Source organism: Quercus lobata, chromosome 11 (genome assembly GCF_001633185.2).
Source record: "Quercus lobata isolate SW786 chromosome 11, ValleyOak3.0 Primary Assembly, whole genome shotgun sequence".
NCBI lineage: Eukaryota > Viridiplantae > Streptophyta > Magnoliopsida > Fagales > Fagaceae > Quercus > Quercus lobata.
This window is the reverse complement of record NC_044914.1, coordinates 43,050,820-43,066,530: the sequence shown is the minus strand read 5'-3', so window position 1 is coordinate 43,066,530 and position 15,711 is coordinate 43,050,820. Positions and strand designations below refer to the sequence as shown.

Genomic DNA, 15,711 nt, shown 5'->3' with positions numbered 1-15,711 from the left:
AAATGAAAACACTGAAAGTGAACCCACCATTAAAAAAAAATATATTGGTTTTGTTATTATATTTTAGAAGAATAATCATCTTGTTGAACTAATTTTAGATCCAAATTAATCAAACAAATAAATAAATAAACAAAAATCACACACCATAATCTGGTGAAGTCTCGTGAGCCACAATTTCACCTAAATGGATCGTCTGAGTTGAGAGGAAGAGATTTTCATAGTTTTTGGCTCGGCAGCACAATCTTCGATTTCCTTTCTTGATGTGGCTTTCGCTCGCTCCTCTTCTGTCAGCCTAGACGACGTATAAAGAGAAATAAAATGAAGAAGAACAAAACACCGCATAAAAAAGAAGAAAAGAAAAATAGTGAGAGAAGAAAGACGAACTGAGATCAGGTGCACTGTCGCAAGTATTTTTTTATACATTTTTTCTTTTTCTTTTTTTAACTTTTTAACTCTCCTTTAATATATTTTATTTAATGGTTGAGATTGAAAGTTGTTTTTTCAACTTTTAATCTCAGCCATTAATTATAATTGCATCAGGGTATTGCACCTGAATCTGAAAAAGACAAAGAGATCTACAAATACACATACACATATAAATACACATACACATACACATACACATACATAAGCACGTATAAACACATACACATACACATAAACATACATAAATATAACCACGCATAAACACATACACATACACATACATAAGCACACATACACACACATACATAAACATACACATACACATATACATACACATACAAATACACATAAACATATACACACATACGCATAAATATACATATACATAAACATAAACATACATACACAAAAACACGTATAAACTCAAATAAACGTAAACATACACACACATAAACTTAAATATAAACATAAACACACATAAAAACTCGATTTAGCACACTAAAGTAACTAACGAAATTGTTTGAGGATTGGTGTTAATTTGCAATTTTTTCTAGTCTATATGAAGGTTTAATTTTTTTCAGTCTGTATGTGTATTTATGTCTATGTATGTTTATGTTTATGTGTGTGTGTTTATATTTATTTGTTTTTATTTATGTTTGTTTATACGTGTTTATGTGTATGTGTGTTTATGTTTGTTTGTTTTTGTGTATGTTTGTTTGTGTTTGTGTTTGTGTTCATGTATGTTTATGTAAATATGTGTTTATGTTTATATTTATGTTTATAAATATAAATATATATAAACATACACACATACATAAACATACACACGTACATACACACTCATACACATACACATACATAAACATACACACATATATAAACATACATAAATATAAATGAACATAAACATAAACACACATACACATAAACATAAACATAAACATACACATACACACACATAAACATAAACATACACATACACATACACATACACACTCATACACATACACATACATAAATACACATACATATACACATATACTTTTAATTCTCGCCTTAGGCCCCAAAATGTCTAGGGCTGCCCCTGCTTGGCTCACTTCAGTTGTGTTAAAATTATGGTTAAAAATTTACTAAATTCACCTTTTACTAACTGTTTATGTTTATGGGACAATCAGATATGCCAAAAAAAAAAAAAAAATTGTGGGTCTTGGCTTAGACTTTCCCCAGACCCAAACCCAAGTTCGGTTCTTGCTTTACAGCCCTTCAAATGGGCACTATCAATTTTCATTCCATTGAAAATTTCCGTATCTATCATAATGTGTAAACAATAATCAAATAGTTTAGATTGAGGAAATTTCGAATTACCTTGGGTTTCTTTATATGGGTGCTGAGACTAGAGGGACTACTGGGTCCTAGCTCCGGTGAGCTCGTCGGAATTTTTCGCCGGAGGAGGGTGGTGGTGGTGGTAACTGAAGGATAAGGTTCGCGTGTGTAAATTGTAAAAGAGGAGAGAGAATGATGGAGTGCGTCTGTGTGACTTTCTTTTTCTTTTTGACAATTGGTTAGGATTTTTAACTCCTTTTACGGTGTATCAAAGGAAAAAATTGCAAAATAACATAAATTATCCAACAATTTCATTAGTTAGCAACGTTTCCAAACTATTTAAAAAACTAGCATTTCAAATTTAAGAAACTTTATTTTACAAAGAACTCAAGCATAAAAGACTCGATTTTGCCAAGAATTCAGCCTAAGGAATTAGAGGAAAACAAGAGAAACAGAGGGAAAACGAAACCTTTGCCTAAGAAATCACATGTTCGTGGGTTCAGTCCAAGCTTGGGTTTGTGGGTTTCTCTGCTTGGGTTCGTGGGTTCACTGCCCGAGTACGTGAGTTTCCCCGCCTGGGTTCGTGGGTTCGCTGCTAGATTTGCCGCTAGATTCGCCGCCTAGGTTCGTAGTTTTTGTTTTGATCTCTTGCTTCTTGTGGTTTCTGCTTTGATCTATTGCTTTTGTTTGTGTTTATGTTTTTGTTGTTTCGGAAGAGGGAGAATGATTTTTTATTTCTTAGTTTTCTTTCATGGAACTTGAGTGTTAGGGACTCGATTTTCATAGATATCGATTCTTTTATACTCAATTTGCTACTGTGAACTCGACTCAATTATACTTGAGATGTTAGTTTCCTAAATAGTTTGGAAACGTTGCTAACTAACGAAATTATTTGATGATTGGTGTTAGTTTGCAATTTTTCTCGCGTATCAAATATCTAATCAGTTCTCAAAAAATAAATAAATAAAATCAACCAATGCATTTATATGTCAAAATATGATAATAACTCATGCACTCTCTAGTTACATATGTTGTAATAATTTACTTTATTTTCCATTAGAGCAAGACTTAAATACAGAACTTAGGTGTTGTTCCTTAGGTTCCTCTCTTAAGATTTTACCATGTGGCTTTTTTCTCATGGATGAAAGTATATTTTTTAAATTAAGTAGCCACATAACAGAATCTTAAGAAGGAAACCTAAGGAACAACACCTAAGGTATTATACATAAGTTTTGTCCTTTCCATTAATATATGTGTGTGTGTGTGTGTGTTAAGATAAGAGAGGAGTTTTGAATCTTGGATGTCAAAAATATAAGAGGTGTCAATTAGTTAAGTTTCAAAGATTCTTTGATATGACTCATGTCCAGGCCAAAAGGCACTATGATATGTTTTTGCACTAGACGCAAGTTTCACCCAAGATTCTTAAACTCTTATTTCTTTATTTTCTATCATTAATAATTTGGCAATTCATCTTTTATTAGATTTTATATATATATTAGGTTGAGGCATTGAGCTAATTAGAAATTAGAACTCATAAATCATATCTATTTATCTCTAAAATTGTAGGTTATTGATAAAGTCTGTTGTAGTCAAGCAAGAAATTTGGGGTTACCACAAACTAATTGGTGTCCCGACTTGATAATAAAGAGCAACTATCATGATAAAAAACAATTATCATGGAATGAATATCATAAATTCCATATATTTAATTTAATGATTAATAATAGTTTACTTTGGTGCCTCATTGTTTGTTTGTTAAAAGGTATAGTCTCTATTCAAAGCTATATCTATATTTATGACTAGTGCGTGTTTAGAAAAACTTTTATGTATAATAAAATTATAGTTCTTAAGGTCTCATGAGATTCATGATGTATTGGGTTTGAAATCTCTAAACTTTCATGGTGTGTATAAGACGAGGGACACTATTTTTAGTGGAAAAAGAAAAAGAAAAAGAAAAGGATCATTCTTCAATGTCCACTTTTCTATACTAAAAAAAGATAACATTATTTTCTAATTCAAAATTAGGGCAACAACCACCGTAAACCTTTAGTGCGATGATCACTCCATAAGTATAAGTGCTTGTGGGCCGGACAGGAAATGACCAGGATTCAAATTTTCAAGAGAGAGCTTCACACACATATATACTTAGATTATGCCAGAGTAAAAATTTTATTTTGTATAAAAAAAATTTCAAAAAAAAATTAGGGCAACACAACATATTATAAATATAACGGTAAATTGATAAATTAAAGTTTTAAATTCAAATTCCATTAAATCATGACACAAATTTTATGGTTAAACTACTTGTGGTTACAAACTTCCAACACACATACACAAGGGTAGAGGGGATGTAGTACTTGAGTTGTGATTAGTGGTTACAAGTTACAACTTAATGTGACGTTTGGTACGGGGTAATGTTTTAGGATTCTTAGGAATGTTTAAAAATTCTTATGTTTGGTCAGATACCAAGAGAATTTGGATTTCCCTTTTAACCCCCTTTCAGTAGGAATGTGGATTCCCTTTAAAGCAGGGGGTATCCAGATTCCCAAACTTAAAGGAAATTATATTTTTTTATAAATTGACAATGTAAGGACCAGATTTGGGTCCCTAACCCAAAGGATAAATGAACTTAGGTCCAAAAAACCCAATACAATGAATTTGTAGAGAGTGGGTTGGAAAATTGGGTTTTAATGAATCAGACAACTAATGAAGTAGGTTTTGATGACAAGAAAATTAAGATAGATTGATTTAGTCTAAAAAAAATCGTCATCAGCACAATCCGAGGAGATTAGTTCTTATATATTTTTCTTAAATTTGATTACAAGTTCAGTTTTTGATTACTACAGTGTTTCTCTCTTAATTTCTCGATCTCTTCTCCATGGAAGGTCTCTTGCATTATATAGTCCCATTTAGACGATTTTGGCCCTCCATTTGTTGATCATCTAAGCCACTACTTGAGTACTTGTCCCATCGGACACCTTCTCAGGCCCTTTGTGAGTTGAGGTAGCCAAGTCAATACTGTTCAGGGGTTTTCTCCATATTCATGCAACCAGAAAGTTAGCTACAGAGCATTTAATGCGGTGGTAGCAGCTTTCCCCCTTGAGATATTTCATGGCCTCCCTCTGTCTAGTTCCTTCTGGATACTTATCTTCATCAATGGAATCATCTGGAACGTTGCTCCTGGTGTCAGACCACATATTCTGACCTCGGCTTTGCTCAGCCAAGGAAGTATTTCTCCTCGGACAACCTTCTCGGATGGTCATGATCAGACCTCATCTCTTTACTTACCAACACGAATTCTTAGGAATGTGTTTACCCGTTCTCAGACAACTTAATGTCCTCGGATTGGGCCCCGGACCCAATATATATATATATATATATGCATTCCTGGGCCTATCACCCCTATAGACAATTTTAACCAACCCTTTTTCCTTATCATTTAAGTAATTGAAATAAAATATAAAACAAATTATTAATATCTTTTCATTTGTTTTTATCTCTTCCCACTAAAACAACATTATTTATTCTCGCCAAAATAACATAAATAGGATAGACAACTCTGTTGATGTATTCATCTTTTCTTCTTTTGGACTATAGTTTTAATGAATTTGTCATAATTTATAGTTTATATTTAGTTTTTCATTATTTATTTACGAGAAGATTTTTTTTTTTATTTAAAAAAAAGACTTATATTGGATTTACAAATCTAAAGATAGAATGAGAAAAATAAATAATTCAGTTAAGATTCCTAAGAATAAACTAAACATTATAATTTCTCATTCCTAGGAATCTTATTAGATTCTTGTAGGGGGTGAGTTTGAGCGCTCCTTCTACTGGACAAATGGTCTCAAACCCAACTGGCCTAATACAATAAATTTTTAGAGAATGGGTTTAAGAACTAGGTCTTAGTCTGAACCACAATCACTAGACACGGTTAGATGTGGGCTGAGTAATAAGGGAATGGATTAAAGTGTGGGGCTCTGTCCTCGGGCGTTTCGTCCAAGGAACTTAGTATTCTTCTTCTTCTACTTTCGGTACTAGGTTACGGTGGTTTTCAAGACCATGCAGATTGACACTGCTTTCTCCCTTTTCTCTCTTCCTACTCTTTTTGTGCGATCCTCCATCTTAAAGGGTCTCTCACATTATATACTTCTTTCCAGTCGATCTTGACCCTCCACTTGTTTATCGTGCAGGTCATCACTCGAGTGCTCATCCCATCAGCCACTTTCCTAAACCCTCTATGAGTTGCGGCAACCAAAGTCGCACTGTTCAGGGGTCCTTTCCTCATTAATGCGGCCAGAACGTTAGTTGGGTGCATTCAATGTAGAGGTGACAGCTTCTCCTTGAATTGCTCTCACACCATACCCCCGTGTGTGTCCTTCTGTACTCGTCCTTTCTTCTAGGGGCGCTTTGGAAAGATGCCTTTGACGGCGTGCCGTCCTTTCCTTCTAGGGTCTGGAGTGCCGAGGACAAGATCGTCCTCGGCATTGTCTCTAGGACATTTGGACTTTCTTCGTACGTCCTCGGGCATTTTTCCCTCCTCGGCGCGGGCCTTGGGCCCAGTACAAAGTGGGCCGGGGTTGCTAAGTTCCTTGGCCTCACAATTCCCAATTAAACCAAACATAGGAATAATTACATTTCTAGGCATCCAGATTGCAAGGTATCACATTTTCAGGAATCTGGATGCCAGGAGTAATATGGATTCCTCCATACCAAACGCCACCTATTACCGGTACTTTCTAGTTTTTTCAACAGAAACATCTAAAGTTCAAATCCCCAACCCCAACGGTAGAATTATCAGAAAAATGTTAAATTATTATTTTATAAAAATTTTATTAACATAAAGTATGTCTAAACATGCATTAGTCATAATAATGTACATTGAAGTGTTTTTATTTTTTCATGAATATAAATGAAATATTAAAATGAAATATTTGAAATGAAGAATTATGATCATTCATATTTCATACTACTAACCTAAAAGGAGCTGGAGACCTGGGAAGTGATTGCTTGGGCTAGTTTGTCTGACTTTTTGCCCGATTAGGTTTTTTGACTGGTGTTCATCTTCTATAGAGTTGCCTAGTCTCTTTTTCATGATAGAATTTTAAATCCTATATACAATGAGACCCTGCCTAAAAATGCCGTACCTAAACACACAATTAACATAATTAAAACATCTTAATTGGACTAGACAAATGTCTAAGGTAATGGTTATGTAAAAATAGTTACTACAAATGTCTAAGGTAATGGTTATGTAAAAATAGTTACTAAAAAGGCTTTACAAATATGGTACTTACATTGACAATCATCTCCTCAATTAGTCCGAATAGAGTTTTAACTTCAATTATCATTTTAATTTTTAAGGAAAATTTTTATGAAGATAAGGTAATTAGAATCTAAATAGTTTTTGTCAATTGTGGATCCATGTTGGAAAGTTATTAGATTAATGGCAATCTAACACCTCAACAAGTTTTTTTATTTATTTATTTTTTTAGTGTAAAAATACGAGTGATAAATAGAAATTATATGATTTGGTCATTTTACTTTCAATTTTAAAAAAATTAACCCCCTTTTAATCCATACTTATATTTCAAAATTGACTATGTATTTGGCAAAAATTATATGCACATCATGTAAGTAAATCCATTAACTAAGTATATATAAATATTCACTAAAAAAAAAAGTACATATAAATAGGCTTGATTTGTCATAAATCTAAACATGAGGAGTTAATTACTCAAATAAAGCTCCCAAAAAAAAATCACTTACATAAACGATTTTGTTAACGAATACCCTAAGAGCAGTAGTTAAGGTACATTAAGAGTGCGTTTGGGAAGCGCGTTTTGCGCTTCCCAAACGCGTTTGCGTTTCAGGATTATTTTTTTTTTTTTTTTTTTTTTTTTGCGAATGAACAGTAAAAGTACTGTTCATGTACTGTGCAGAGACAAATTTTACTGTTTATATACTGTTTATGCACTGTTCATGAGACTCACAATCACTTTATTCAGAAAAAAATATTAAAAATGAGTCCCACGGTACTATTTACACATTTAAAAATTATTTTGCTACAGTGTTTTATAGTTTTCAGTTTCAATTTTCAGTTTTCAGCTGTATCCAAACGGACCCTAAATGTTTTATTAAATAATATTTTTACACATTTTTAAAAATAAAGTCAAAAAATACATTAAAAACACAAACACACATAATTACAATGAATTTGTGTGTGCAAGTGAAAAAATCATTAACAAGTGTATTTTTTTTCTTCAAAAATGTATATTACAACTCATAATTAAGCATTTGTTAATTTTTAACTTGTTGTTTTTCAAAAAACAGTTGTGTTAACAAGACCCACTTAAAAAACGTAATGAATAACCAATTGACCATGAGAATGAGAAAAAAAAAGGGTAAATATGTCAAAACTTTAATGCTCTATTGTTGTTTGAGATGATTTTTTTTTTTCGTATTTAATGTAACTTTTCAATAAAAATATGTAAAATAGTTTACAGCAGTAGCATTACTCTTTAAGAAATAAAATTGATGGTAATTTCTTAGACTACTATACATGATAGAAATATCATATGCTTTTGGAAGAATTTGTCTTATATAAATAAATAATTAAATAGATTTACGATGATTCATTAAAAGATAAAGGGAGGCAGCAGTGATGGTAAGTATGTACCATAGATTTTATATTTTATACAATATCATCAGATATATAAATTAGAGAAAATTCTATAAAATCAAAAAAGGAAAAGAAAAGACAGAGGAAGAAATAGAAAATTAATGAACAATGCAAAAAAAAAAAAAAAAAAATGTTCAACTGGCTGAACCTGCAGCCTGGATAGATAAATAAAATTAATGACTTTGTTTTTATCAAGATAAATTGAATGATGCAAATTAAAATACTCTGTTTAACACGAGTTATCTCTTAGCATATAGCCATATACAGTTTATACACGAAGTGATGAATCTGATAATATAATAAATGATTAATTAATTTTTTTATAAATGAGTCTATAGACTCTATACTCTATGGTTCCTCAACGTTTTACTATCCTTTTTTTATTATGTATTTTTTATGGAAATTTCAATAATATGTACTATAATATAGTTACTCAACATATATGTATAGATTAGTTCGAAAGGTTTTCATGGCCAAGAAAATATGTAAACTAAGATTCATAATTCATATATGAGATAGCATAAATAAAAACAAAAATATGAGAAGTACTGCACATCATATCATTGTTCCACCCATAATTAAGTGAAAATCTCAATATTCTCAACAAAAAAAAAAAAAAAGTTCATTAACACACATGTTAATTAGAATTCTAATAGAACTCAAAACACATTTCTGTAGAGATAAACAGAGGATTGAGGAATGTTATTATTATTATTTTTTTAAAGAGTTATCTCAATTAAGTTAGGAGTTAGCACTCTTTTTTTTCGGCTTAATGATAGGGTAGAGCTTTTTTTGGTTGTTGAAATTTTAACACCAAATTGAAAAGCAAAAGAAATTTGGTGTTTTAAACTTTTAATGAAGATAAAATTGCTGCCCTGCCTTAAACTTTAGGAACTAAATTATATAGATCGTTCCATGATAGGCCACAGCAATTTGAGTAGAGTAGACAAGGACGCATCTGATAAGTCCCCCCAAAATGCTCTACATGTACGGATGCACCACTTCAGTGTAAACCATTTTCAAGGAAAACAAAGAATTCGAATAGCCATTTGCTTCGAAATTCGAAAAGAACTCTTATCCATTCGAAATTCCATAGAGAATTCTGTTTTCCCCATCTTTTATCTCTCCCTATATTTCAGCCTATTTTCCCACATCCCCATATTCTTGAATTCCCACTTTTCTTTCTTGCATTGTTTCATCCTCTTTCTCTCCCTTTCTTTCTCTCAAAACCCTCAAACACTATACTTTTTAGACATGATGAACGAAGAAGACAAGAACCAAGAAATTGACAGGAAGAGAAAGCACATAAACACCAACAACAACAACAATCAAGATTTCACATTCACAAACACATACCATCAAGAATTTGACGATGAGCTTGAACTTTCGCTTTCTTTACCTAGGCAAAAATCGTCATTACTATCGTCATCGTCATCGTCACCACCATCACCGTCACCATCACCACCAGCACCACCATCTCCATCACAACTATCAATGCAAGCCCTTTTAGCCCAAAACCCATCTCAACTTCCTCTTCAACTCCCTCCTTCACACCCTCTTTACATGCCTTTCATGTCTCCGCTACCGTCACCACCACAACACGAGTCTTTAACATCAACAACTCCATTGGTGTACCGTCAAGAGAGTACTCCTGCCCCCATCTTGTCCCGCCCTTCACGTGCTCGTCGTAACTCGACACAGGCCCCACGTGACGGGAAGAGTGACACTGTGCCGGCCCCCTTCCCGTGGGCCACAACGCATCGTGCTACAGTGCATACTATCGATTACTTGCTGTCCAAGGAAATAGTTTCCATCACTGGTGAAGTGCAATGCAAGCGTTGTGAGCATCAGTATGAGATGGAGTTTGATCTCAAAGAAAAGTTCATTGAAATTGGAAGCTTTATAGCCGATCACAAAAACACCATGCGTGATAGGGCCCCAAGTGTTTGGATGAATCCAGTTCTTCCAACTTGCAAGTTCTGTAATCAAGAAAATAGTGTGAAGCCGATTATTGCTGATAAGAAGAAGGAAATCAATTGGCTTTTTTTGCTTCTGGGACAAATGCTAGGTTGCTGCACGCTTGAGCAGTTGAAGTATTTCTGCAAACACACCAAGAATCACCGAACTGGTGCCAAGGATCGAGTTCTTTATCTCGCATATCTTGGATTGTGTAAACAACTTGACCCAGATGGCCCTTTTGATCGATAAGAATTTCAGTATGTATATTGGGGGCTAGGCTGCAATCTCTTTTTTTTTCAATGTTTTTTGGATTTTCTGGGCTACCCTTTTTTGTGCAAGAAATTTGGCTATTGTAATCTTCTGTATTGAATGATTCAATTGCCATGCAGTTGCCATGTCTAATTCAATAGCCATGCATTTTGTTTCTGTTATACTATAATGCTAATAATATTATTTTGTTTCTTTGAATTTTACTGAGTGTATTGGATTTGGCTCAATCATATAACAGCATGACTACTATGAGATATAAATATGCCATCATGCATGATCTGTATGTGCTGAGAATCTCCTGAAATTTAATAGGCTAAAACTTTCCATATTAATCTACTTTTTACTGCTTTTAAGGTATTTAGAGAAGTGGGTTGTAGAACGAGTCAATGAGATTTCTTCCACGATTTTAATGTTCTCATGTATACATATGCTTTGGAAAAGTTTGGCTTTGCCATATATACCCAAATCACATGAAGGTCAGGTGTATGTGAAATATATCATATGCCAAATTTTTTGCCAAAAGTTGGTATTATGAATTAGTTATTGGTGCAAAACCTGATTCTAACAAATATATCAAAGGAGTTTGAGATTTATGCCTTGAAAGCAGACTTGTAGGAAGAGAAATGTCTGACCACAGAAAAGCTAGGTCTTGGTGCAAAGTGTCAATTCGCGGTTTGTTGCTAGTAGTACTGGATGTTGTTCTCTCTCACTCTTCAGTCTTACTCAATGCAAACCTATGTGAAATCTTCTTTTAGTTGAAGAGTGTGATTAACAAGTCCAGAATTCTCCAACTCCGATGACAAACCTGTATCAGATGGATCATGCATCTTAAGGATGTTCTGATGTCTTCTTTGAAGGCAGTGTGCAAGTTTCCTATCAAGTATCAAGAAAACAATACTGACTCAAAAACCTTTGAGCCATTAAGAATATATTCAACTATTGATTATTTTTTCATGCATTGAGTTAAGCAGCTCGAATAACATAGTAACTATCTGTAACTTGGTGACCTTTAAATAAAGGAAACGAATATTGAACTTGGACAGTAACACACAGCAAGCCTCTTCTGTGTGTTGAAGCAGTCAAGGGGTTAGCATAGTGTTTCCTTCTGCTTAAGGTCTGCCTAATTGGCAAACCCGGACCCTGTCAATATAGTCCCCTTAGTTTATTTACAGTTAGCTTTAAAGTTTTAAACAAATGAGCCAACTTATTCGCTTAAAACCACTTTTTATCTTACCTTTAAACAAATAGACTAACAAGAAGTAATAGCTACAAAATTCTTGATCACCACCCTTGCACTATTTCTTGCAACAAATGGGTGGATGTGTCATATTCTTACATATTCGTTAAATGTACACTCCGTACATATAATGTCCATAATTTTACTTGCGTTGTCTACATTTGAAGATGTTCACATATAACTTATATCCATAATTTTACTTGCGTTGTCTACATTTTAAGATGTCTATATTTAACACATAGACATTTAAAGATGTCCATATTTAACACATGAAATGGATGATGTGTATGGATGATATTCACTAAGCCTGTGTGCAATAAGTAGCCGCATAAACATTAGGTCCTATAGTTATGCAAGGTCAACAGTACTATGCATTACTAACATGGCCCAATCTAGGCTCTTTTTGCTGCCTGCAGAATCCTTAGGCCCTTAGCAAATGTTTCTGTTTAAGCCCACCAATATCAGCCTGCTTATTATACCAATTAACCATTCTATTTAGATGGACGCAACCCCAGCCCCCTATGATCAATGGCCCAAGCAAATGAGCCTGGACTTTGGAGGAGTCAGATTAATTGTGATTAATTAGCGTGGCTACAACTTCGTTGTGGGGTATTCAAGTAACATGGCAATCATTTGATTTAGACACTGTTAGCCAACCCACAAAAGATAGAACTTCTTTAAGCCACTGTGGTGCTCCCCCAATGGGGTCCAGGTTTCAACTTTGAGAGCTTTTGATTTGTTTGGTGGCTCACTTTCACTTTTGATGCAATTGATTGCGGGGTGAATTATCAGTGCGACCCGTGCTACACTGCACGAGTAACATAATTAGTGAGAGAAAAGGAAAACTCCAAAAGAAATGGATGAGCTATTTATGATGAATAAATGAACTTTAATATGACTATTTAATATTTATATATACTTTTGAATTTTTTATCATACTTCAACCACTAAAAAGAAGAAGAATATTATAGAATTTAGCCCAAGGAGCCAAGCCATCTCACATCACGGAGAAAGGCACAAACTCTAGGATTACAATGTACAACCCAAAGGACGTCAATATCACGGGCTAAGAGATTAGTATCACTATGAAGACAATTAAAATCCCAAATTACTAGATAACAATGACAAGATTTCTTTTTCATTAGCTTGGATTTTCCCTATCCACCAATCCAATAAACTGCTAAAACGGCCAAACGAGTCAGCTTCAGCCCAAAGAGGCTTTGAGAAGTGTTATAGGCTTATAGCTTTTAGGCATCTAGAGGAGGAAGGTGAATTCATTGGATGCATTAAGCTGTATGATTATCAAAGAGTTGCTCCTGTTTTTCCCTATTCCATTGCCTAACATCCTGTGCAATAAGATCAACAACCCAATTAACATCATAAGGTCAAAAGACAAAGAAAATATTTTACACTCCGGGTGTATAAGATCTATGTGAGATTGATATGTGGATTATATGCTGAGCATATATAATATTTTTGCCTTGAAACATTAAATATTAGATGGAATTAATAAGACACTTCTTTTTAAGAAAAATTAATAAGACATTTGACGAGTTTCTCATAAGTTTTAGGAGCAATTTAAGGTCTAGAAAATTGGCTTGCCCCTTCACCAACTTAAAAGCAAATCATATTTTCCCCGAAACCTATAAATTAATAAAGCATACAATATTAAATAAGGGCAAACCCCAACCATCGAATACAGTAATTGAATTGTGTGTTGTAGGTTCGTTATAAACTTTGGTTATTCCATCGGTCCAATGAGGGAATTGTGAGCAGTCAAATAGAGGCTAAGTAGCTTTGAATTATTTCTTTTGAACATCAAGTAGCTAAGAAATTGGGTGAGATTTTATATTTGAATTAAATTATTATTTACTAACATTTTAAATTTTTAACAACTTCTTCACATTTGGAGATTTTTAAATTTGATTTTTGATTTTGGAAACCGTCTTTTAAAGGAATGGCATTATAAAAAATTAATAGTTGGGAAAAAAAGATTTGAATCTAGACAAATTTGTTAAAAACACTAATAAGTAACAATTGAACTGTAAAACTAGTACGACAAATTAGCATTGATCACATTCACACATACACACACGAAGCTAATGGCTGTGTTGATATTTTTGTTGTAAAAATGATGAACTCTTTTAAACTCAAATAAGTTTACTTTAATGTGGGGTTTGTTATAGAGTAATGTTTTAAGGTTCTTGAGAATATTAAAAGATTCTCATATTATTTATTTATTTATTTGATAGGAGATTCTTGTATTATTTGATTGCAAATCACATAAGAAAATCAGATACCAGGAGAATCTAGATTCTCTCTCAACCCCATTTTTGTGGAAATGTGAATTTCCTTTTAAAAAGGTGAATATCCAATATCCACATTCTCATGTATGGATAAAGTTGCATTTTGTATAAACTGACAATTTTATCCGTTCTCCCTACCTTTTAACCAATATAAATAAAATTATTATTATAAATTGATAATTCAAATAATTAATTTTGTATTATAAATGCCATTTAAAAAAAATGTTATACTAAATTTTTACTGAATTTTCCTATGATTCATAGTTTATATTTTGTTTATCAAAATTGTTTGGAGTAAGATTAAAAAAAAAAAAAAAAAATGTTGTTGTTGTATTTACAAATCAAATGGTATATTGGGAAAAACATCTCATATTCCAAGGTTTTTATTAAATTCCAAATCAAACCAAATATAGAAATTGTTATATTCTCAGACATCTAGAAGTCATATATCGCATTCTTAGGAATCTAAATACTGAGAATAATATGGATTTCTTTTTACCAAATGCCAACTAAGTGTTCCTAACATTTTTTTTTTTTTGGTTTTTGTTGTTGTTGTTGTTGAACTTGTTAGAAATATTATCATATATACCTCATCCCTCCCTTCGGGCACAAACTGAGGCCCTAACAAGTATGAGGAGGTACCATTATGGGCAGCAGTACTTTATGCTCTGGGGGTTTAATTGAACCCCCTGGCTTGAATTTTTTTATTATTATTTTAATTTATATATAAAATTTGTTTATTAGTATAATTTACCATTGAAGATATGTTTTTACACTCTGACTTAAATCTCGCACACTTTACCACATATCAGCCTAACCCAAAATCAAACAACAACATAGATCATAGGTCTCTTTAAGAGTAAATAAAGAATGTTTGTAAGTCGTAGGCATTTTTCTTTATTATAAATTTATATTATATGTGTGTGAGTGTGTGTCTAATACTGACTGTATGTGTTATTTTTTATTTCCTATTATGTTATTTGTGTGAATTGTGATGTATGTGAATGTGTGTTGTGTACTACAAATATAATATAACTTTATATAGTTTAATAATTAGAAAATACGGAGGGTTTATTACTTTTTTTTTTTAGATGGAGGAGGGTTAGTTACATGTGTGTATATTATTATCATGTTATAATAATTTTTTTTTTTATAAAGTTAGTGATTCAATAACCAAAAATAGTAATTGTTTAAGCATTTTATTAATTATGTAGATACTTAGTGTATTATTTATGTATAGATGAGTGTGACTGCGTGGCCAATTTAATACAATGACAATGAGTTGAGTTTTGTAATTTAATTTAAAATATAATTTATAAAAACAATGACAAATAGATAATGACAACATCATAAAAATTAAAAATGTTATACAAACTTAATAAAATAGAATGGTCACACTTATCAACATTGACAATAAATAATGACAACTGATAATAAACTATCTTGTAATGATTTTAAAATATGAAAACTTATAAGAAAATTGTAAAACTTCGTATATTTGCGTTTTT

The 15,711-nt window shown here is 32.5% G+C and overlaps 1 protein-coding gene across 1 annotated transcript; it reads left to right on the top strand.

The window, feature by feature from the left end:
- Positions 1 to 9,418: 9,418 nt before the first annotated feature.
- Positions 9,419 to 10,797, top strand: LOC115966224 (probable serine/threonine-protein kinase DDB_G0291918). Its single transcript, XM_031085469.1, has one exon. It carries the CDS (start codon positions 9,425 to 9,427, stop codon positions 10,637 to 10,639), a length of 1,215 nt encoding a protein of 404 aa, XP_030941329.1. The 5' UTR covers positions 9,419 to 9,424; the 3' UTR covers positions 10,640 to 10,797.
- Positions 10,798 to 15,711: the final 4,914 nt, after the last annotated feature.

Coding starts and splice junctions, on each gene's coding strand:
- LOC115966224 (XM_031085469.1), top strand. CDS start 9,425: ATGCACCACTTCAGTGTAAACCATTTTCAAGGAAAACAAAGAATTCGA.